Source organism: Podarcis cretensis (genome assembly GCF_951804945.1).
Source record: "Podarcis cretensis genome assembly, chromosome: 2".
In the NCBI taxonomy this organism is placed as follows: domain Eukaryota; kingdom Metazoa; phylum Chordata; class Lepidosauria; order Squamata; family Lacertidae; genus Podarcis; species Podarcis cretensis.
Window position 1 is genome coordinate 22364696 of NC_137171.1, and position 22099 is coordinate 22386794.

Sequence of the window (22099 nt, forward strand, 5' to 3'; positions counted from 1 at the left end):
CCATACCAAATGTTGGCATTGTCAGTAAAAAGTTTGAAACAGTTACCCAAAGGTTGTTTATGGGGAACTTTTGAGAAATTGGGAAGGGTGCATGTGTCAGCATCCAGTGATTTGCACTCAAATCACTTCATGGGTGGGGTAGGATTAAGTCCTCTGGTCTTCAGGCTAAAATGGGTGCTGATATTTTGTAAAGATTTATTTAGGTGAAAGCAATCTGGGTTATATCCAGTTTTAATCTCTACCCTCTGCTTCTAACCTGGCTAACACCATAAGCTACTTTGCTCCTTTGTTTGGGCCAGAATCAACAGGTGCATAGCTTTGAAACATACAAGTGTGTCTGCTTGTGAGCTCATAGGAGGTATTGTGCCATCTTCAGATGTGGCAGAGATAAGACTTCCTGGTCTACTTTGAGAGCAACATGATGCCCATGAATGTGAATCCCTGACCTACAGTAACTTGGCCAGTGTAAGATGAAGCGAAATGTGTGGTTGGAAAATAAATTGGGGTTGTCAGCACCCTGATTAATTTTAGCTAGGTTGGGCTGCTTTGGAAATATGAGGCTGGAGTTTTAGTTCATTTACATGAATCTAGCTTGGTTTTTCATCACAAATAAGTTCTAGAAATCGACTGTCTTAGCTCACTTTCCATAACAGTTCTGTTCTAATGCAGATGTTATATCCATCCAACCATCCATGGTTCCTTAAACAGTAATCTGGTGCTAGCAAACAAGGACTGCATAAAAAAGAAAGGTATAACGAGCAATATGAATGGATTGTCAATCATGTTGAATTCAGAACTCTTCATGGTCCAGAAGTGCTTACAAGGCAAATGCTTGACGGACTTCTAGATTTGTAGGTTAGGCACCCAGGCCAGGATAGTTTCTGCTCTTGTACAAGAGCAGTACAGTACTGTACACTTGAGATCTACACTAGCTTCTACAGTTTGAGAACCTTTATTAAGTTAGGCAGCACAGTGGATAAACACCACGGACCACTTGTAAATTGCTGAGTGGGTCACCTGATTATTTTTCTGCCTCTTGTGGCTGCTGTCCTTTATTAGATGCTATATGATACTTCAGGTAAAGGGACGCCTGACCATTAAGTCCAGTCGTGTATGACTCGGGGAGGTTGCGGCGCTCATCTCTACTCGCCAATGTTTGTCCGCAGACAGCTTCCAGGTCATGTGGCCAGCATGACTATAAGCCACTTCTGGCGAACCAGAGCAGCACACGGAAAAGCCGTTTACCTTCCCGCCGGAGTGGTACCTATTTATCTACTTGCACTTTGACATGCTTTTGAACTGCTAGGTTGGCAGGAGCAGGGACCGAGCAATGGGAGCTCACCCCGTTGTAGGGATTTGAATTGCCAACCTGATCGGCAAGTCCTGGTCTCTGTGGTTTAACCCACAGCACCACCCGCATCCCTTACATTCTTGAGGTAAAGGTAAAGGGACCCCTGACCATTAGGTCCAGTCGTGGCCAACTCTGGGGTTGCGGTGCTCATCTCGCTTTATTGGCTGAGGGAGTCGGCGTACAGCTTCCAGGTCATGTGGCCAGCATGACAGCCGCTTCTGGCAAACCAGAGCAGCGCACGGAAACACTGTTTACCTTCCCGCCGAAGCGGTACCTATTTATCTACTTGCACTTTGACGTTCTTTCAAACTGCTAGGTTAGCAGGAGCAAGGACCAAGCAACAGGAGCTCGCCCTGTCACGAGGATTTGAACCGCTGACCTGATCAGCAAGTCCTACGCTTTATGGTTTAACCCACATTCTTGTACTGTGGTCTTAAATCACTGAGCCTCTTGGACTTGCCGATTGGAAGGTCAGCAGTTCGAATTTGCGACGGGGTAAGCTTCCATTCCAGTAGTGATGTATGGAAGTGAAAACTGGACCATAAAGAAGGCTGATCACCGAAGAATTGATGCCTTTGAACTGTGGTGCTGGAGGAGACTCTTGAGAGTCCCATGGACTGCAAGAAGATCAAACGCATCCATTCTTAAGGAAATTAGCCCTGAGTGCTCACTGGAAGGACGGATTGTGAAGCTGAGGCTCCAATACTTTGGCCACCTCATGAGAAGAGAAGACTCCCTGGAAAAGACCCTGATGTTGGGAAAGATGGAGGGCACAAGGAGAAGGGGACGACAGGACGAGATGGTTGGACAGTGTTCTCGAAGCTACATACATGAGTCTGACCAAACTGCGGGAGACAGTGGAAGACAGAAGTACCTGGCGTGCTCTGGTCCATGGGGTCACAAAGAATCGGACACGACTAAACAACAAAGCTTCCATTGCTCCTTCCCAGCTTCCGCCAACCTAGCAGTTCAAAAGCACACCAGTTCAAGTAGATAAATGGGCACTGCTGCGGAGGGAAGGTAAATGGTGTTTCAGTGTGCTCTGGCTTTTGTCACAGTATCCCACTGTGATAGAAGCGGTTTATCATGCTGGCCACATGGCCCGGAAATCTGTCTGCGGACAATCACTGCTCCCCCCGCCTGAAAAGAGATGAGCCCTGCACCCCTTTGCCTCCTTTGACTGGACTTGATGTCCAGGGGTCCTTTGCCTTAATTCTTAATTGTATTTTTACGCACTGCATACTGCCTAAAAGTTTGCAGACATCTCTACCAACCAGTTCAGTAACCCCTTATTTTAGTATACAAGCCACAGAACAAGTCGATTCCTTGTATGACCTAGACTAGATAGTGCTCAGAGTTGGGAAAGGGCAATGGTTGTGTAGAAACCCGTGCTCAGAGGGCTGGGCTGGCGCATGCAAGAGTTAGGTTTTTACCATAACTAAATTGTGCAAATTGAACATTTCTCTTGGTTACACGATTTGGTCTCTTGGAAATCGGAACAGGTGAAAAAAACGCTTTATAGGTTAAAAGCTGGCCTGTATGAAAGGCCGGGCTCTGGGAGACTGCCTGACTATAAGCAGCGGGCCCAATAACAGGGGGCCATGTAATAGTTGTGGGGCAGTGGCGAGAAATCCTATTGGAAAAGGCTTCACGGTTGTAAACACGGTTAAAGGTAAAGGTACCGCTGCCCGTACGGGCCAGTCTTGACAGACTCTGGGGTTGTGCGCCCATCTCACTTAAGAGGCCAGGGGCCAGCGCTGTCCGGAGACACTTCCGGGTCACGTGGCCAGCGTGACAAAGCTGCATCTGGCGAGCCAGAGCTGCACACGGAAACGCCGTTTACCTTCCCGCTGGTAAGCGGTCCCTATTTATCTACTTGCACCCGGAGGTGCTTTCGAACTGCTAGGTTGGCAGGCGCTGGGACCGAGCAGCGGGAGCGCACCCCGCCGCAGGGATTCGAACCGCCGACCTTTCGATCGGCAAGCCCTAGGCGCTGAGGCTTTAACCCACAGCGCCACCTGCGTCCCCATAAACACGGTTATGGCAGCGTGAATGCATCGCACGCCACGTTTCCTTACAAAGCCCAGTAACGTAAAACGTGTGTGTGTTGCTGGGGGTGGAGTATAAAGCGCCTCGTCCCCTCCGATACATGCAGGGAGGCGGGAGAGAATGAGAAAAGGGAGTCCCGTTGCCACGGCAACCGCCGCTGCCCGCATCCCTCCCTAGCAGCCCCGCGCGGAGGAAGAACCATAGAGTACTTCCGGTGGCGGCGGCAGGAGGGGCGTCACGGCGGAAGGGGCTGCGCTTTGTTTGGACCAGAGGAGGTCGGTGTGAGGGTGAGTGGCTGGGAGATTGGAGTGCGGTGGGGGGGGGGGGGTGACATGCCTGGCGTGGCCTTCGCTCCGGCTCGGGGTTCGAGAGTTCCCCAAGGGACGAATGCCGCCGAGCCTCAAGAGACCCTGAGGCCCCTTCTCCTGCCTTGGCCTCTCGCCGCGGGGTCTCCTTCCTCTTTCAGCCGAGCGGACCCTCGCCGAGAGGGAGCTGAGGCCCTGCCTCGGCCCTTTACGACTCTCGGGAAGTTTTCACTCCGGCTTAGGGTTGCTCTTTCGGGGGGGGGGGGCGGGGGTCCGGCCGGGCGATGCTGCGAAGTTTCAGGTGAGCTGCGGATTTCAGGTGTGCCCAGGATTTCCAGGGGGGAGAACTTCGTCACGTTGTTGTCACTGCTCTTGAGCCGAAAATATCCTCAACCCACACCGAGGGCAAAGAGATCGGCTCTTAGTTTTCTACTTATAAAAAAAAAAAGCAAAACCACACACACACACACACATGATCAACGTTGCCTGTCATCAAAAGTACCGCAGGATGGTACCCAGTTCACAGAAAACAGCCAAACTGCTCCATTGCAAAATAAAAAGAAGCTGCAACTTTTGAAGAAAGATATGGGGTGGGGGCATCATATCTGACTGGTCCAATATGTTCCTAATAAAGTTTGCGTCTCCATCTTTGTAACACAACTGCTAAAAGCAAATCATGGTTGTGTCTTAAGAACACATACTGCGTGGAAACAGCACATAATGATCAGAAGTACAGTAAGGATGTATGGTTTATTTCAAAGACACAAGTGGAATCCCTAGGGTTTCTGAGGAGCTTTTGGGGGGATGCCTCACCAATAAGTTGTGGAGGGGTAGCTATATATAGTCTATTGTAACAAAACAACGAAGTGTCTTGTAGTGCCTTAAAAACTAACAGATTTGTTACGGAATGATAGTAATGGTGACTAAGCCTTCCTCAAAGGCTGTTTTTCCTCTCTGCATTGTGCAGCTATAGGGGGGAGCATTTGGCATGCTCTAAAATGCATTTTTCTTTTATGGTATAATTTACAGCAGACCTGGCCAGGACGCCATATTAACTAAGTGCATTCTACAATTCTCTTCAGAATTATTGGCATATCAGAAGTGGGTCTACGGTAGATGCATAGGTGCTCTTTATAAATTAATGTGAAAAGGTAAAAGTCCATAGAATAGACAGTTAAAATCTATGTTAAAATCCAGACACTACGATAGGATAGAAAATACTTTTGATCTATCAAAACAAATGCATGTAAATGAAGATTTTAATGCATGGCTTTTTATCTTCCTTTCTATAGCTCTTGTGGGACAAATCAAGTCTGAATCCTTGCCGTAACCTACCCGGGCATGACTTTGAAAATTTTGTGCCATGAAGGTAAAGTTAAGCTTCCTAACAACTAATGGTTTATCTATATGATGATCTGCTGAGGGTCAGAAGTTAAATATTCTTGGCGTTTGGAGCTTTAGCTGGCGATCATTTAGAAATGGCATGGTTGTAAATTAATGTAAAGAGTAATATTGTATAGGTCTACCCAGAAGAAAATCTCACTGAATTCAGTGGGACTCACTCACTCCCAGGTAAGTGTGCATAGAATTGCAAATGTAGACTTTAAAAAGACCCCATAGGAGTTTCATTAAGCTCTTTCTTTGGAATTTTAAAGCAAAATCAGAAGTATGAGAATGAAAAAGCATGCTATTCTTGTGTGGGATTTTGTTCACCCTTTTCCTGTTTTAAATTTTGCCACCTCTGCAGACTCCATACACACACAAACACACCCTGCTTGCTTTCAGATTGGGTGCCTTCCCATTTCCACAAATCTTTGAGTCCAACTTTTTAACCGTGCTTTTTCTGTGACAGAAGATGGGCAGGAGCTTGTTTTATCTGATATAGGATTTCACATTTGTGAACTGTTTGAAAGTTCAAGCTGCTAGTCTTCAGGGTGATCTGAGTCTTCAAAGAATTATTTCTAAGCATTGCTAGGAATGTTGGGTATACGTGTAGCAAGTTGAAATCCTTGTTGATTTCAAGATTCAAAGAATTGCAGTCATTCATTTTCTTTGTTTTAGCTTCACTCCTTCCTTGTAAAACAGCAGCCTGCCATAAACCAAGCTACACACACAAATAGTTCTCAGCCATTTGGTAAACCTTGGTCTGGGCTGTGCCACAGCAGACTGTAGATCTGATTGGGGGAAAATCCCTCAGTATAAATATCTGTTCTGCTCTATGAGTGTGTAGAACTCAATCTGGCACATTAATTCAGTGGGTCTGCTTTGATTATGCTTTAATTGGATATCACCCAGTGGTTACCAGGGACAGAGTGTAGCTCCTATTCATATGGCATCATTGAGTGTATCCCTTTATTTACCGTATAAGTGAATGGCTGACGTTCATTACTATGGTTAAAAATAAAGCTTTGTGAAGTAGTTAGGCTGTAGCTGAGTGTTTTGCATATTGAAATAATAAGTAGTAGTGCATAACTACAAAACTACGCAGAAGAAAAAAATATCACTAGATTTTACCCTGTGTTTATTAATTACCTTAATGACACCTTCTGTTTTCATACTTGCTAAACCCTTATTTTACTTCTCAGAGTGTGAACCCTTCGGGGGTAAGACTGTTAAGATTTAGAAAAACTATTATGAGCTGCTTTGAGTCCATGGAATAGAGTAGGTGCTTTGTCCCAGCTTCTGCCAACCTAGCAGTTCAAAAGCATGCCAGTGCAAGCAGATAAATAGGTACCGCTGCAGCGGGAAGGTAAACAGCATTTCCATGCGCTCTAGTTTCCGTCACAGTGTTCCGTTGTGCCAGAAGCAGTTTAGTCATGCTGGCCACACGACATGGAAAGCTGTCTGTGTGCAGATGCCAGCTCCCTCGATCTGAAAGCGAGATGAGTGCCGCAACCCCATAGTTGCCTTTGACTGGACTTAACCATCTAGGGGTCCTTTACCTTTACCCTTTTTTACCTTACTTTCAAATCTTAAAGGGGTATGTAATCCATCTGAGGTTATGTTGCATTTGCATCCTAAACTACCTTGAAATTTAATTGGATCCTATGCAGGCAGCCACAGACTTAATAAAATCTATGCTTGATCATCCAACAAAGTAAATAGCAGCATCATTTTCAATTGTTGGATCATATTGCCTTTGTGGTCTTGGGTAAGCGTTTAGAACTCTCATTCAGTTTTGTTCCCCTTCTCTGCTGCAAAAACGTAATGCCCTTATATAGGCAGTAATATAGTTCCACCCTGAGATGAGTGCAGTGTTTAGTTCTGATCATCTGTTCTCAAAAGATAGGGGAAAGTATGAGGAGGAACTAAAAGGAGTATTGAAGCCATTCAGTCCAAGCAAATAAGTCATTTCTTTCTGATAGTTGAGCGGATATACATGTATATATAGACTATAAAATATTTGGATCTGATACAAAATGTTGTTTCATGTATCGTGTGTTCTCTTCCCAGTCTGAAGTAATCAATTATTATTATTATTATTATCATCATCATCATCTAACGGGACAGGTTTCCCTCTTGCGTTTCTTACTTGTTCTCTTGTACTTGCACAGTAACCTGATTTTGGGCCCCCAGCCTGCACAAGGCCACGAAAAAATGCCTGACCGTGACAACACTTATAATGGCAGTGGGAGCGGCAGTGATGAGGCAAGTGCCAACTCCGATGACATCTGCCGGGATTTCCTACGCAATGTCTGCAAGCGGGGCAAGCGCTGCCGTTTCCGCCACCCCGACATGAACGAGGTGACCAACCTGGGAGTGAGCAAGAATGAGTTCATCTTCTGTCACGACTTCCAGAACAAGGAGTGCGTCCGCATCAACTGCCGCTTCATCCATGGCACCAAGGAAGACGAAGACTGCTACAAAAAGACAGGGGAGCTACCCCCACGCCTTCGCCAGAAAGTGGCAGCTGGGCTTGGCCTTTCCCCAGCCGACCTCCCCAACAGCAAGGAGGAAGTCCCCATTTGCAGGGATTTTCTCAAGGGGGATTGCCAGCGTGGGGCCAAATGTAAATTCCAGCACCTTCAGCGGGATTATGAGTACGACGGCCGGGGGTTGGCCACCCGGGAACAGGGCATCACCACTCCTGTGCGCCGATACGACCCCTATGACCCCATGTACGACTCTGACCGGTGCTTCGATGACCACGACCCTGTGCTGAAGCGGCGGCGGGTAGACGGGCTCCACTTTGAGACTTACGAGTACAACTTCACCAGTCCTCGCACGGTGGAATACCGGCTCCTGGAAGAGGAGAACATCATGCTCCGCAAACGTGTGGAGGACCTCAAGAAGCAGGTCAACAACCTCCTAGCCACCAACGAGGTCCTGCTGGAACAGAACGCCCAGTTCCGCAACCAGGCCAAGGTGATAACGCTCAGCACTACGGCCCCGGCTACTGAGCAGACTCTGGCACCCACCGTGGGCACCGTCACCAACTACAACCACAGCATTGCCCAGACTCACACCACCCTGAGCAGCCAAGCTCTGCAGCCACGGCCTGTGTCCCAGCAGGATTTGGTGGCTCCAGCTGGAGCTCAGGCAGCTCCCCCTAGCAACGCAGCACCTCCCATGAACCCAGAAATCACCCCCCTGTCAGCAGCGCTGGCTCAGACCATAGCCCAGGGGATGGCTCCACCAGTCTCCATGGCTCCTGTGGCCGTATCCGTAGCGCCTGTGGCCGTGTCCATGGCTCAGCCACTGGGGGGCATCACCATGAGCCACGCCACCACCCCCATGGTGACATACCCCATAGCCTCCCAGAGCATGAGGATAACAGCCATGCCCCACTAACCCACTTCCAAGGGAAGTGTCTCTGCTCAGTCTGTGCTTTCCCTAGGTCACTACCGGGATCTTTTTTCCCCTCTCGTTGGAGGTGGTTAACGTGTGGAAGAGAGAATGAAACTGATTTCAGGTGCAGATCTGAAAAGCCACTGGAAACCTCATCTCGACACAGAGGGGAGGACCGTAGCTTGGGTTCACAATTGTCCTCACACAGGAATACGTGGCGCTTGCCCCCCCTCGGAAGACAGCAGGGCTCAGGGATGCTAACAAAGCAGTTTGGAGAGTATCGTAATCTCATAGCCTTTGTGTGTATGTTGTATCTATTTTGCAGCTTGTCCATCTTCACGTAGCCACCCACCAGTCCCTTGTGAGTTTTGTAGCTGAGCACATTTCACCACGTTGGAAGCGCTGCTTTTGCATAGTCACACAGAATTCATCCTGTGGTGGTTGGTGCAGAGAGGGGGAAACAGCTAAGCTCCCAGGGGCTTCCCGGTGAAGTGAAGAGTGGCTTTGCTTTGCTCAAAGAAAGGGGCAAAGACTCTAAAACTGTACTAGCTCCACAAAGAGCAGAGACTGTTGTCAGCCTGCATCATGTATCTTTGTACACTGTTTCTTGCTGTAGGAAGCTAGAAATTCAGGCTCCTAGGTATGGCTTTATCTGAGCTCTGTTGCTGTGATAAACAGTAAGCTGGAAATGGTTCCAGAGCACAAAATTAAATATTGCCTTTTCTTCTGAATTGATTAGGAATGGACAGTTGACATTGTAGCCCTGGAAAGAGCAGGTTCAACATACATGACTTACTAAAGTTTGAGTTTGCAGGCTAGCGGTGATTGCGGGCATATATAAAGATGGCATCTTTTATATGAATTGATGGGTTTCTCAAAGCACCCAGGATGCAATGGCAGAATATCTTGTAGCTACCCATAGACTTGAAGCAGCCTAACTTCCCATTGGCACTTATGGGGGTACTTGATGCCTTGCTAGCCCAGAATAGCTCCCACTGTTTTGTTCATTCTTCTGAGATGTTTCACTGCTTTCTGCCCGCATTTCATGCCTGAATTGCTCCCATGTGCAAGGACTTGGTTGTTGTAGGGACTTACCTGCTCTGCATCACTTCATGTTTTGCTATATGGCATACTTAAACTTCCCTCATTCAGTGTTTCTGTTTCCTTTTTGGAATTTTGTTGTTAATGATAGCAACTCTCAGCTCCTCCTTGGCTCCATATTAGCTTTCGTGTTTTTCATGTTCCATTTGGATCGGGTTTTATTTGAATGTTTTTGACAAAAATGAGGAAAATGCTTCATGAACCTGCTGTTTCTACAGTTAACTCTGTAAATGTTTTCAGCTATTAAAACAAATGTACAGTCCTCACAAATATCCAATGCTGATGTGATTCGTGTGTGTGTGTACACACATATACAGTATTCTCTCCTTCCTCCTTCAAATATTTATGGGTTTGCAGTTTAGAATCTGTATAGATCTCTGGAACAGAACACAGCAGCTTTCCAAAACACTGGCAGCATTGCAAGAAATGGTGGGATGAAGGGGGTGAGAGGCAGGAGGAAAACACTCTAGGTGACTTTTTATTGTAGGCAAAATCTGCTGAGCCTGCAAGCTTATTTCTGCCTTGTGAACAACTGGGCTGCTGTGAGATAAACTACAAGTAGGTGTGATGATGGGACGCAGGTGGCGCTGTGGGTTAAAGCCTCAGCGCCTAGGGCTTGCCGATCGAAAGGTCGGCGGTTCGAATCCCTGCGGCGGGGTGCGCTCCCGCTGCTCGGTCCCAGCGCCTGCCAACCTAGCAGTTCGAAAGCACCTCCGGGTGCAAGTAGATAAATAGGGACCGCTTACCAGCGGGAAGGTGAACGGCGTTTCCGTGTGCGGCTCTGGCTCGCCAGAGCAGCGATGTCACGCTGGCCACGTGACCCGGAAGTGTCTCCGGACAGCGCTGGCCCCTGGCCTCTTAAGTGAGATGGGCGCACAACCCCAGAGTCTGTCAAGACTGGCCCGTACGGGCAGGGGTACCTTTACCTTTACCTTTAGGTGTGATGATCCATTAACTAGCTTGCTATCATTAGAAGGTCTGCTGATTAGCAATGGATATAGGGAGATTTGGGAAGAATATTCTCCAATAGGTTAACTTGGACGTTGAAGGTATGCCTTTTCATGATAAGGGTTCCTCTAAACTTTAGTCTTCTCAAAGCCTGATAGCAGGAGATCTTTCTTTGCTGCCACCTGGGGGTCACAGGAGAGAAATCTTAAACCTCTTTGTGGCACTTCCGAGCTACACAGATTGTAAATAAAAAAAGGATGAATTGATGATGGTGGCTGAAGCAACATGCTGGGTGGTTTTAGGTATCTGCCAGCCCTTGTTATAGGAATTGACTATATTAATCGTATGCTACATATCTGTGCAATCTGACTTAAATGGCTTTTCCGTAAGTATGAGCCCTCGAGCATTTTACCTTTCTAGGGACAAAAGTGGCTTGTCTTTTTGACAAGCAGCAAGGACCTTATGGGGCAAAGATGGGAGGCAGTTGCAAAAATTGTACAGCACCTCCTTGCTATAACTCAAGTATACCCATCAAATATGATATAAACTATATATTTCACATGAAAGTGCATACAAAGTGCATCTTCTAGACAAGAGACTTTGTTATCAACTTCAGGCCTCATTCCATTAGGGAACCCACATTTTCTGCAGTGAACCACTGGCCTCTTGGAGGTGACTGCCCAGCTGATGCGGAATGTCAGGCTTAGGGGCAAATGGCTCTTAGACTGTTGTAACCTTTTCCTAGGCTTCACCCTTCACTGGTCCTACTTTGGACTCCAGGTGTTTTTGCCTGAAAGGACTGTATATTTCAATTATAAATAATGTCTCTTGCTTCTCTAGATGGAGAGGCCTGCATTGTACAATGGCAAAAGTTACGTTTATTTCTCCGCCCCACTCTGTCATATAGCCCTTGAAAGGTTGCCTGGTACAGTGGTACCTCGGGTTACATACGCTTCAGGTTACAGACTCTGCTAACCCAGAAATAGTACCTCGGGTTAAGAACTTTGCTTCAGGATGAGAACAGAAATCGTGCTCCGGAGGTGTGGCGGCAGTGGGAGGCCCCATTAGCTAAAGTGGTGCTTCAGGTTAAGAACAGTTTCAGGTTAAGAATGGACCTCCGGAACAAATTAAGTACTTAAACCGAGGTACCACTGTACACAATCAGGACGCGGGTGGCGCTGTGGGTAAAACCACAGTGCCTAGGACTTGCCGATCGTATGGTCGGCGGTTCGAATCCCCGCGGCGGGGTGAGCTCCCGTCTTTCGGTCCCAGCTCCTGCCCACCTAGCAGTTTGAAAGCACCCTTAAGTGCAAGTAGATAAATAGGTACTGCTTTATAGCGGGAAGGTAAACGGCGTTCCGTGTGCTGCGCTGGTGCAGGCTCGCCAGAGCAGCGATGTCACACTGGCCACGTGACCTGGAAGTGTCTGCGGACGGTGCCAGCTCCCGGCCTCTAGAGTGAGATGAGCGCACAACCCTAGAGTCTGACAAGACTGGCCCGTATGGGCAGGGGTACCTTACCACTGTACACAATACGGCCCTCAAGCTAGTTCCCACCTGTGTTCCACTCCTTATGTAGAGCAGAACCATTTGCATCGGAGAACGTGTGACTTTATTAATAAAAGCATTGGAGGTTTATGGCTTAATGAAAATGGACAGCCTGAAAGTGAAGAGAGAAGTCCATGGATGATCAGAGAAAAATGAAGATGAGGTGGGCAAAGGTTAACTAGCAGAAAAAGGCTGAATAAAATTTGCCAAATATGGATTGAATTTATACATCAAGCAGGGAGTGAGGCTACCCTTATATCAAAAGGCATGGGAACAAAACTCTCTTTATTGGGGTCTGCTGGTTTTAGTTGTTTTCTCCCAACTTTACTCCGGTGATTAGAGGGGAATGGCAAAAAGATGTTACGTGCAGCGAAGGAAGGTTATGGGGTTTGTTCCCTACCCCCAACATCATTTTACAATCAATATATGCACACCAAGTCTGGCCCTATAAATATGAAATACTGTTAACCATGACAAAACTGACTGCTGCAAGCATATGGAGCAGAATGGTAAAAGGCCGAAGCAGAACTACATTTCTAGGAAGACGAGAGACACGTCTCTTTTTTTAAAGAAAGCTCAGTTTGGGGCATCTGTACCTGCCTCTTAGTGGTCCTTAGTAAGAAGAATGACCGGAAAAGATGCGTGGAAAGATGCGTGGAAAAAGGTAAGGAAGCTAAATCCAGGAAGCCTGGGCAGGTGCCTGATAGAAAAATGTAGAGTTGGCAATTGATCAAGAAATGTGGGTCTGTGGGTGTAGGTCACAGCTGGGCAGGTGGAGAAGAATGGCAAAGGAGCCAGCAGGTTGAGGAGGGACTATTTGGAGGAGATGGTTGTGGGAAACGCACAAGACAGCAAGGAGTATGCTGCTGATGGGGGAAGGACAACAGAGAGGCTGGGCCTGTCAGGGTGGTTGAAGGAAGAAAGGAACAGTAGGCAAATACGGTATATCATGCACCTAAAAGCAGAGGCCTGAGGAAACAAGGCTGCAAAGTCTTGAAGTTAGGGAAGGAGAAACTAAAGTTATAACAGGCTTGGGCAAAGTCTCGCATAGGAACCAAGGTCACAAGGAGCCCTGAGGTGATGACCAGAAGGAAGTGGGGGAAGCTGAAGGACACTGAACCAGGAGCTCATTGGCTGGCCAGACCTGAGGTACATCTGTATCTTTAAGCATTGCCTGAAAATGAAATTCTGCCAGGTGTAGCATGTAGAACTTAAATGTGGAAAGAAGCAGGTGACATTTCCCCTTCTAGTCAAGCATTAGGAACATCGAGGCCTCCTCAAGGTCTTAAATCGGACATGAAGGTATGGATGTGAGATTAATTTTACAGGTTGATTTACACTATGCAGGCAAATCCTGTGTGGGTTTGTTCCAGGCAGAACAGCAGCACACCCCCCCCGGGCATATGGCCAGGGTTGGTGGATAAAGGCTTGTCCGTTCTGGTATTTTGTTTTCTGGTATTTTTCCTAGACTTCCTCTTGTGTCTAATAGCAGGCCGACACACCAGGAAAGGTACCAGGTGAATCTTCCCTATCCCCTTTACACGTGTCTATGTCAACAGGTGGGGTCTGGTTAAGTCACAATTCTTTAAAGATATGAGGCAGTGGCAACAACAGCCAGCAAAGCAAATCATGGCTGGGAAAGGGTTTAGAGCAGGCACCCCCAACCTTCGGCCCTCCAAATGTTTTGGCCTACAATTCCCATCATCCCTGACCACTGGTCCTGTTAGCTAGGGATCATGGGAGTTGTAGGCCAAACCACCTGGAGGGCTGCAGGTTGGGGGGGGGCTGGCTTAGAGCTTAAAAAAAGGAAGGCCAATGAACAACTAGAGCTGGGGCAAAACCTCACATAACAGCCTACAGGCAGGAGGGGCTGTGTGAGCTATTAATATATCAGTGGACAGGAAGGGAAGATGGGAGATCCGGTGGGTCCAAGATCCAGGTTTTCCACAAGCCAGGAAATTCTGCCAGAAGTGGCTTCACCTGCCACTATAGCCCTGCACTAAAAAAAGGAGCTGAAATGATGAGGATGTAAAATTGAGACGATGAGCAGCTGTTAATGGCTCTGGGCTTCTAGCACAGCAATGGCAGATTTGTCTTTGGAGAGACACAGCTGAAGATGGCGAGTGTGGGTGGGGTAGGCAATGCAACAGACCAGGCCGCATCACTTTTCTTCAGAGGCATATAGCCCACAGATGGACTGAAGTTAGTAGTCTGTATGTTAATAAGATAAAGAGGTGGGGTTTTTTGGTGGTAGCAGTATAGTTTATGGCTCGTGTCCGCTGAATGGAGGCAGCACCTCGGCTTTCTACAATCAAGTTCAAACCCCATTGAAGCAGTTTAAAAAGCAGCTCCCTTTGGTCTGAGGCGCTTTGTAGGCCATCGAATTTGGCTCCAGGTTTATCAGAGTCTGCTTTGTCATCGCCCCCATTCATGACTGAGAAACCAAAAAGAGGTACAACTTAATTCTTTTCCTTTTGTCAGAAGCTGATGAAACATTCAGGAATTATTAGTCTCTCCAGAGTTGCTAAAGTGTGCCACATCGCAGGCAAATAGGTCCGGGGGCTTTTGTAATAGGTATCTTTTTAAAGTTTGGGGGTTTTTTTCTTTTGTTTTTTTAAAGAAATATAATTATTTTGAGGCAGGTTTGGATGCATTTTGCAAGCAATGCTGCCCCTTGTCATGAACCGTGCCAAATTTCAGAAGGATTTGCTTTCCTGAAACTTCAACTGTTAAAAGTTTTGGGATGGGTAAACAAATTATTGTTTAAAGTCCCCATGTGTTTCGTGGACAAATGGGTGGAAAACTACAAACATGAGAAAAGTGCTCATGGGTAAGGAAGCTGCCAAACTGCAGACAAATACATCTAGGAGTTTTTGTGATGGACACTTTCAAAGTTGATTGCAAACACCCTACATCTCTGGTGTTTGCTTTCCCCAGTTCCCACATCACCCTATGCTGGCACTATTGTATGGTAAGTTCAGAGACATTTCTCTTGCGTTTAGTAGACCCTTCTCTGCAGCATTGTTTTTGATGTTTGGATCACTGAGGTACCACACAGTACTTCAGGAGTTAGGGTTACCTAACCTACCAAATTTTGTCTTCAAATCTTGTATCTTCTTATGTTAGGAAGCAGAGCTGAAAAGCAAAATTAAAAATGTGTGAGAGATCAAAATTTTCTCATTATTATTATTATTATTTATTCACATTTATACACCACCTTTATCTTCCAAGAATCTCAACGTGGTGTACATGGTTCTCCTCCCCATTTCATCACCACAACAGCCCTGTGAGGTAGGTTAGGCTAAGAGATTGTGACTGGCTTGAGGTGACTCAGTGAGCTTCATGGCTGAGTGGGGATTATGAACTCTGCTCTCCCAGGTTTTAGTCCAATATTCATTATGCCACGCTGGTTGGGATAGATTTTAAAATTTAATAATAATAATAATTTTATTTATGCCCTGCCCATCTGGCTGGGTTTCCCCAACCATTCTGGGCAGCTTCCAGCAAAATATTAAAATATAATAATTCATCAAATATTGAAAGCTTCCCTAAACAGGGCTGCCTTCAGATATCTTCTAAAAGTCAAATAGTTGTTTATTTCTTTGACATCTGGTGGGAGGGCATTCCACAGGGCGGGTGCCACTACCGAGAAGGCCCTCTGCCTGGTGCTACTATAGTGCCACTATAATTGCACTATAGTGTTAAAAAAAAGGTGTAATAGTACCAACACTCAAATCAACTGTACAGATTTGATTATATATTATAGAAAATAGTAGCGATAGTAAATTTAGCTTGAAACACACTTTTCTGGCCACTGCTCTTCTCTTAGCACTCTCCAAGGCTCATTCTGATGTGGGGAGGGACATAGCAGAATGCCCACAACCAAGGTCTCCACATGTGTTTTGCTTGGTCTCTGCCACAATAATAATAATAATAATAATTTATTATTTGTACCCCGCCCATCTGGCTGGGTTTCCCCAGCCACTCTGGGCGGCTTCCATAAAAACCAAAAATACACTAAAATATCACAGATTAAAAACTTCCCTGAACAGGGCTGCTTTAAGATGTCTTCTGAATGTCAGGTAGTTATTTATCGCTTTGACATCTGATGGGAGGGCGTTCCACAGGGCAGGCGCCACGACCGAGAAGGCCCTCTGCCTGCTTCCCTGTAGCTTTGCTTCTCGCAATGAAGGAACCGCCAGAAGGCCCTCGGCGCTGGACCTCAGCGTCCGGGCAGAACGATGGGGGTGGAGACGCTCCTTCAGGTATACTGGGCCAAGGCCGTTTAGGGCTTTAAAGGTCAACACCAGCACTTTGAATTGTGCTTGGAAACGTACTGGGAGCCAATGTAGGTCTTTCAAGACTGGTGTTATGTGGTCTCGGCGGCTGCCCCCAGTCACCAGTCTGTTGCGCCTCCACTAGAAAGCAAGGTTTGTGGTTCTGTATGGTTGGCTGCCAGAAGTAAAAAAGTACCCCACTTTCTAATAAGCTAGCGTGTTGGTCTCTAGAGATGATTTAAGTATTTTGGGCTATACTTTGTGGCCTGCTTCTGATAAATATATGGGCAAGTGTTCTATTGCTTGCATACTCGTTTTGTCTTGTGTAATGTGTCAGATATAAGCTTTTCCTGCCAGAAGTATTAAAGCACTCTTAGCTGAGTTTGGTAGCAATGTGGGATTCAACCACATGCTATAACTCAAGGTTTGCACATTTTATTCTCTCTCTCTCTCTCTCTCTCTCTCTCTCTCTCTCTCTCACACACACACACACACACACACACACACCCCTGGGAGCATTTTATTTTATTATATATATATATATTAATACTTTTAAAATAAATTTTCCACTTTTAACAATATTGTAACATCATATCACCTTTTACAAATGTTTAGCTCTGCCGAGCTTTTGACTTCCTTCCATTCCGTCACCTGTTTTTTCTAGAAAATCTTAAATTCACACATTTATACTATCAAAATTCTACATTAAACTTGAATTATTTAAAACTTAAAGCACAAGTAAAAAATTTCTTCTGTTAAACATTGCGAAGTTTATCTCAGTCCAGCTAGTGTCTTTATATGTTTACAGTGATTGTCTATATATTGAATGAATTTACTCCAGTCTCTCTGGAACGTTTGGTCACTCTGGTTTTGGATTTCCCCCGTCAGCTTTGCCAATTCCGCATAGTCCATCATCTTCGTCTGCCAATCATCTATCGTCGGTAATTCTTGCTGTTTCCACTTTTGCGCTTATAAAGTTCTCACTGCTGTTGTAGCATACATAAACAGTTTCTGGTCAATTTTTAATATTTCCACTCCTGTCATCCCCACTCTGGTTTGCACATTTAAAGGTGAAAGAGCTCTTTTGCCCTAGCGTAACAAATCCACTTAAAAACAATGTGGGTTTTTTGCTGTTTAGAAAGTGATGGGAAAATGCATTGGAAAGCTTGGCTAGGTAAGGAAATTATTAACAGGAAAGCAGACACTCTGCAAGCAAATTGAGATGAATGTTCACTGCCCACAAACAAATTAGAAATCAGAGAAAGAGAGAGAGAAATACAACAAGCCATCTTTTCCCCAATTTCTTTTCAAAAACCTTAAGCTTTTAACTGTATGTGATGAGTAGAGCAGAAGGGGGCAGCAAAGTACAGCATTTGCAACCCGTTGATTTCATTAACTGTTAGCAGGATGCTGCAAGATGATAACAGAATGACTGGGAGGAAGGAAAAAACGACTTTTGTCCAAACTGTCTAAATAAAACTGTCATAAAGACAGCCACATATAACATTCTGCATTTTGTTTCCATAGTGAAATCAGATATTGGTATGCAGCTCTTTCCCCTTTAGCCAGACCCATAGGACATACAGTGGTACCTCGGGTTACATATGCTTTAGGTTACATATGCTTCAGGTTACACACTCTGCTAACCCAGAAATAGTGCTTCAGGTTAAGAACTTTGCTTCAGGATGAGAACAGAAATCGTGCTCCGGTGGCATGGCAGCAGCAGGAGGCGCCATTAGCTAAAGTGGCTAAGAACAGTTTCAGGTTAAGAACGGACCTCTGGAATGAATTAGTACTTAACCTGAGGTACCACTGTATCTGCAACAGGCATTTTGCTTTCATGTCACAACCTTCCTGGTTCTATACATGTAGGCCTGCTGTCTTCTAGAGGAATTGAAGGGCTTGATAATAGCAAGTCACACTCTTTTTTTCTTGCATGGCTGAATTTACTCAGAAGCAGGGCTGGATTCAGGTTTGATGAGGCCCTAAGCTACTGAAGGTAATGCCGCCCTTTCTATGTCCAGCTGTCCTTCATCAACAACAAATTGCCGCTGTTTTTGTGTTGAATAAATGCTATATGGTAATTTATGGACCTAATAGGTATCTAGAGCCATTTGCACATAACAAAATATGTATTTTATCAAAGTACATCCAGTTTTTTCCTTTAATTTTTTTTGGGGGGGCTCCCCAAGAGAGTGGACGCAGGTGACGGGACGCAGGTGGCGCTGTGGGTTAAAGCCTCAGCGCCTAGGGCTTGCCGATCGAAAGGTCGGCGGTTCGAATCCCTGCGGCGGGGTGCGCTCCCGCTGCTCGGTCCCAGCGCCTGCCAACCTAGCAGTTCGAAAGCACCTCCGGGTGCAAGTAGATAAATAGGGACCGCTTACCAGCGGGAAGGTATACGGCGTTTCCGTGTGTGGCTCTGGCTCGCCAGAGCAGCGATGTCACACTGGCCACGTGACCCGGAAGTGTCTCTGGACAGCGCTGGCCCCTGGCCTCTTAAGTGAGATGGGCGCACAACCCCAGAGTCTGTCAAGACTGGCCCGTACGGGCAGGGGTACCTTTACCTTTACCTTACCCCAAGAGAGTGGGGCCCTAAGCTATAGTTTGTTTAGCTTATATGTAAATCCAGCGCTGCTTAGAAGTATATGTGGGCAATGAAATAACAACAAAGGTTGGAGCACATATTGAAAAGCATACCACCTCCTCCTCCTTTGGCGATCGCTTGTAGCCAAGTAAGATTGTCTTCCATAAACACGGTCTTAACAGTGAGTCCATAAGTGACTGTGGAGGCCAATTCTGGATCCATATGTCCTTGCACAGTGGGGACATAGGTTTCCAGGCGGGAGTTGATCACGGTGAGGGTTTGCTAAGCATGCCTTCCTCTTAGCGCATTTCTCCTGAGTTTGAGCATCTTAAAAGCCCATGACACCTTTGGTAAAGGCCATGGAACCCTTTTCGCTCCCGCATCTGGTTTGCTCCTAGAGTGAAGGCCTGCCTTTATTGATTTGCTGCTGGGCGGGTGGGGGGTGGGGGGAGGCAGCTTGAAAGGAGACCAAGTCTCCACTTATCAACTTCAAATGGCAGGAAAAGGAAGAGAAATTGTTACTGTTAACAGATTTTATGGGTTTTGGAATATGCAGAATACAGTGGTACCTCTGGTTGCGAACGGGATCCGTTCCAGAGCCCCATTCTCATCCTGAAGTGAACGCAACCCGTGACGAAGCCCGGAAGTAATGCGCTCCGTTACTTCCTGGTCACCGCGGAGCGTAACCTGAAAATGCTCAACCTGAAACATACCTCGGGTTACAGACACTTCGAGTTGTGCGATTTCGGGTTGCGCACCGTGCCGAACCCAGAAGTACCAGAACGGTTATTTCCGGGTTTCGGCACTTGCGCATGCACAGAAGCACCAAATTGCACTTTGCGCATGCACAGAAGCACCAAATCACGACCTGCGCGTGCACAGATGTGCGGGTCACAGGTTGCGAACGCTGCGGGTTGCGAACGTGCTTCCCACACAGATCACGTTCGCAACCCGAGCGTCCACTGTATGCCCTTCTCTGCCTGTCTCTCTGTTTTCTAGCAAAAGTTAGAGGAAACGAAATTATTTATAAGGAGTTGGGATGTGGTAGGGAGAATAAAATGGTGCACAAGTTGCAGACAATTCAAACTTTGGTTCACCTGAAAAGGAGGGGTGAAAAGCAGCGGCGGAGGAAGCTGCTCGGGCGCCAGGGGCAGCGTGCCCAGGGGCAGGGCGAGCTGCCCATAGGGGCAGGGCGCACCGCCCCGGAGTCTGTCTACCCTACGGCTGGGGGGGGGGGGGAGGCAGCCCCAAGCCACTGTGTCTCTCCCCGGAGAGACTTGTGGCTCGGGCGCGCTGCAGGCCCCGCGCTGAGTGCCGCCCAGCATCAGTGATGACACCCAGGGCAAACCGCACCCACTGTACCCCTCTTCCTCTGCCCCTGGTGAAAAGGCATCTCTTTGGACTATCAGCAAGTGCAAAATGATATAGTCTCAGAACTAGGGATAGTTTTCTTCCCTACACTTATAAATACAATTCAGTGTAACTAACCTAGCTGTGTCCACACCATACATTTAAAGCACATTCTCCCCCCCTCTCCCGAGAACTGTAGTTTGTTAAGGGTGCTGGGAGTTGGAGTTCTGTGTGGCTAAACTGTAGTTCCCAATATTGTGGGTGTGTGCTGTAAATGTATGGTGCGTACACAGGGATCAATAGGTTGTATATCCTAGTTTTCTTTCTTTTCAGGAGGTAATTGTTCTCGTTGACTTGTTGTTAGCTCTATAATGTAGTCATTTTTTGTTATGATTGATGGCGATTCTGAGAGCGAGCATCATTTTCCTGTGAGCTTTTCACAGGGAAGGGCTGTGGCTCACAGGTAGGGCACATATTTGGCACATGGAAGATATGAACTAAATTGGGGAGGAAAGTTCTGTGTTATCTTAGAGGGCCGTTCTTGTGCTTTGTCAGTGTGCAGTGGCTGAAGCAATCCAGTCAGATGGGGCAAGGTGGAAATAATAATAATAATAATAATAATAATAATAAAATAAATAAATAAATAAAAATGTTGGAGGGTATGCATGCTGGGTTTCTGCAAGCCCCTGGGTTACTGGCTAATTAGTTTATGGTAGGAAATGTGGCTATTATTAAGGGGGATGAGGTCATTGATTCAGTTCGCCTTTGTTATCTAGCTGAGGCTAGCTCCAATTCAATATGGCGGCCTGCTTAATAAACAGCAATACTGTGGGTACTGAAATGCTGGAAGGTTCTAGCCAGCTGAGCCTCTGACTGACTGGGAACCTCTGGTTTGGTTGCTATGCTGCTTCTTCCAAGTTTGTTTGTTTATTTCTTTTGGGGCCGAGGGCCAGCTTTCCAACAAGATCTTGACTGTTTTGTTCTGTTTGACATTGTAAAATTGGAGCTTCTGATAGCATGTGCTGTTGCGTTATTGCTGTTTAGTGCTATTGTCCATATGGTTTTATGGTTGTTATTGATGATAATGTTTTAAACAACCATTTGCTTGTTTTTGTTTATTTGTTGTTGCGGTTGCAGTTTTTGGGAGGAATTCAATGTATGGAATCTCACTGATTGTTCAGTCGGAGCAGTCATTTTGGTTTGCCAGATGGAACAATCCTCTCTTTCTCTCTCTTCCCCCCAAGTACTGTGCTGGGGGTTCTCTCCAATTGCCCTGAGGATTCACTGTGAACCACCCTGAGACCTGTTGGTATAGGGCTGTATACGAATTTAATACATAATAATGGACCTTGGGCCACTGAGTGCATGTTTTCAACAGGAAATGGAATGTGCAGCATCCATTGCTTAGAACTCGCCATTGGTGGAGACACAGTACTAGACTAGATAGACCATTAATATGTCCCATGTTGTGTAGTCTTATATACACCTCGGGTTACATACGCTTCAGGTTACAGGCACTTCAGGTTACAGACTCCGTTAACCCAGAAATAGTACCTTGGGTTAAGAACTCTGCTTCAGGATGAGAACAGAAATCGTGCTCTGGTGGCGCTGCAGCAGCAGGAGGCCCCATTAGCTAAAGTGGTCCTTCAGGTTAAGAACAGTTTCAGGTTAAGAATAGACCTCTAGAGCGAATTAAGTACTTAACCCGAGGTACCACTATATACAGTATATTTATTTCTTTGTTTAGCAGAGAGGAAAATAAAAGCACAGTCATGGCTGTCATAACAGCGTTTCATAAC

The 22099-nt window shown here is 46.4% G+C and overlaps 1 protein-coding gene across 3 annotated transcripts; it reads left to right on the forward strand.

Annotated features, from left to right (window-relative positions):
- Positions 1 to 110: 110 nt before the first annotated feature.
- Positions 111 to 9864, forward strand: ZC3H10 (zinc finger CCCH-type containing 10). Of its 3 annotated transcripts, none has more exons than XM_079965600.1 (3): positions 111 to 463; positions 4998 to 5074; positions 7260 to 9864. In XM_079965600.1, the coding sequence occupies exon 3, from the start codon at positions 7303 to 7305 to the stop codon at positions 8494 to 8496; it is 1194 nt and encodes a 397-aa protein (XP_079821726.1). In that variant the 5' UTR covers positions 111 to 463; positions 4998 to 5074; positions 7260 to 7302; the 3' UTR covers positions 8497 to 9864. The 3 variants fall into 3 exon arrangements, with proteins under 3 accessions (XP_079821726.1, XP_079821727.1, XP_079821728.1); XM_079965601.1 differs by lacking the exon at positions 111 to 463 and adding an exon at positions 3507 to 3687; XM_079965602.1 differs by lacking the exon at positions 111 to 463 and adding an exon at positions 3725 to 4006.
- The last annotated feature ends 12235 nt before the right edge of the window (positions 9865 to 22099 follow it).

Bases quoted from the DNA above. Each gene is read 5' to 3' on its own strand.
- ZC3H10 (XM_079965600.1), top strand. From the start codon at position 7,303: ATGCCTGACCGTGACAACACTTATAATGGCAGTGGGAGCGGCAGTGAT.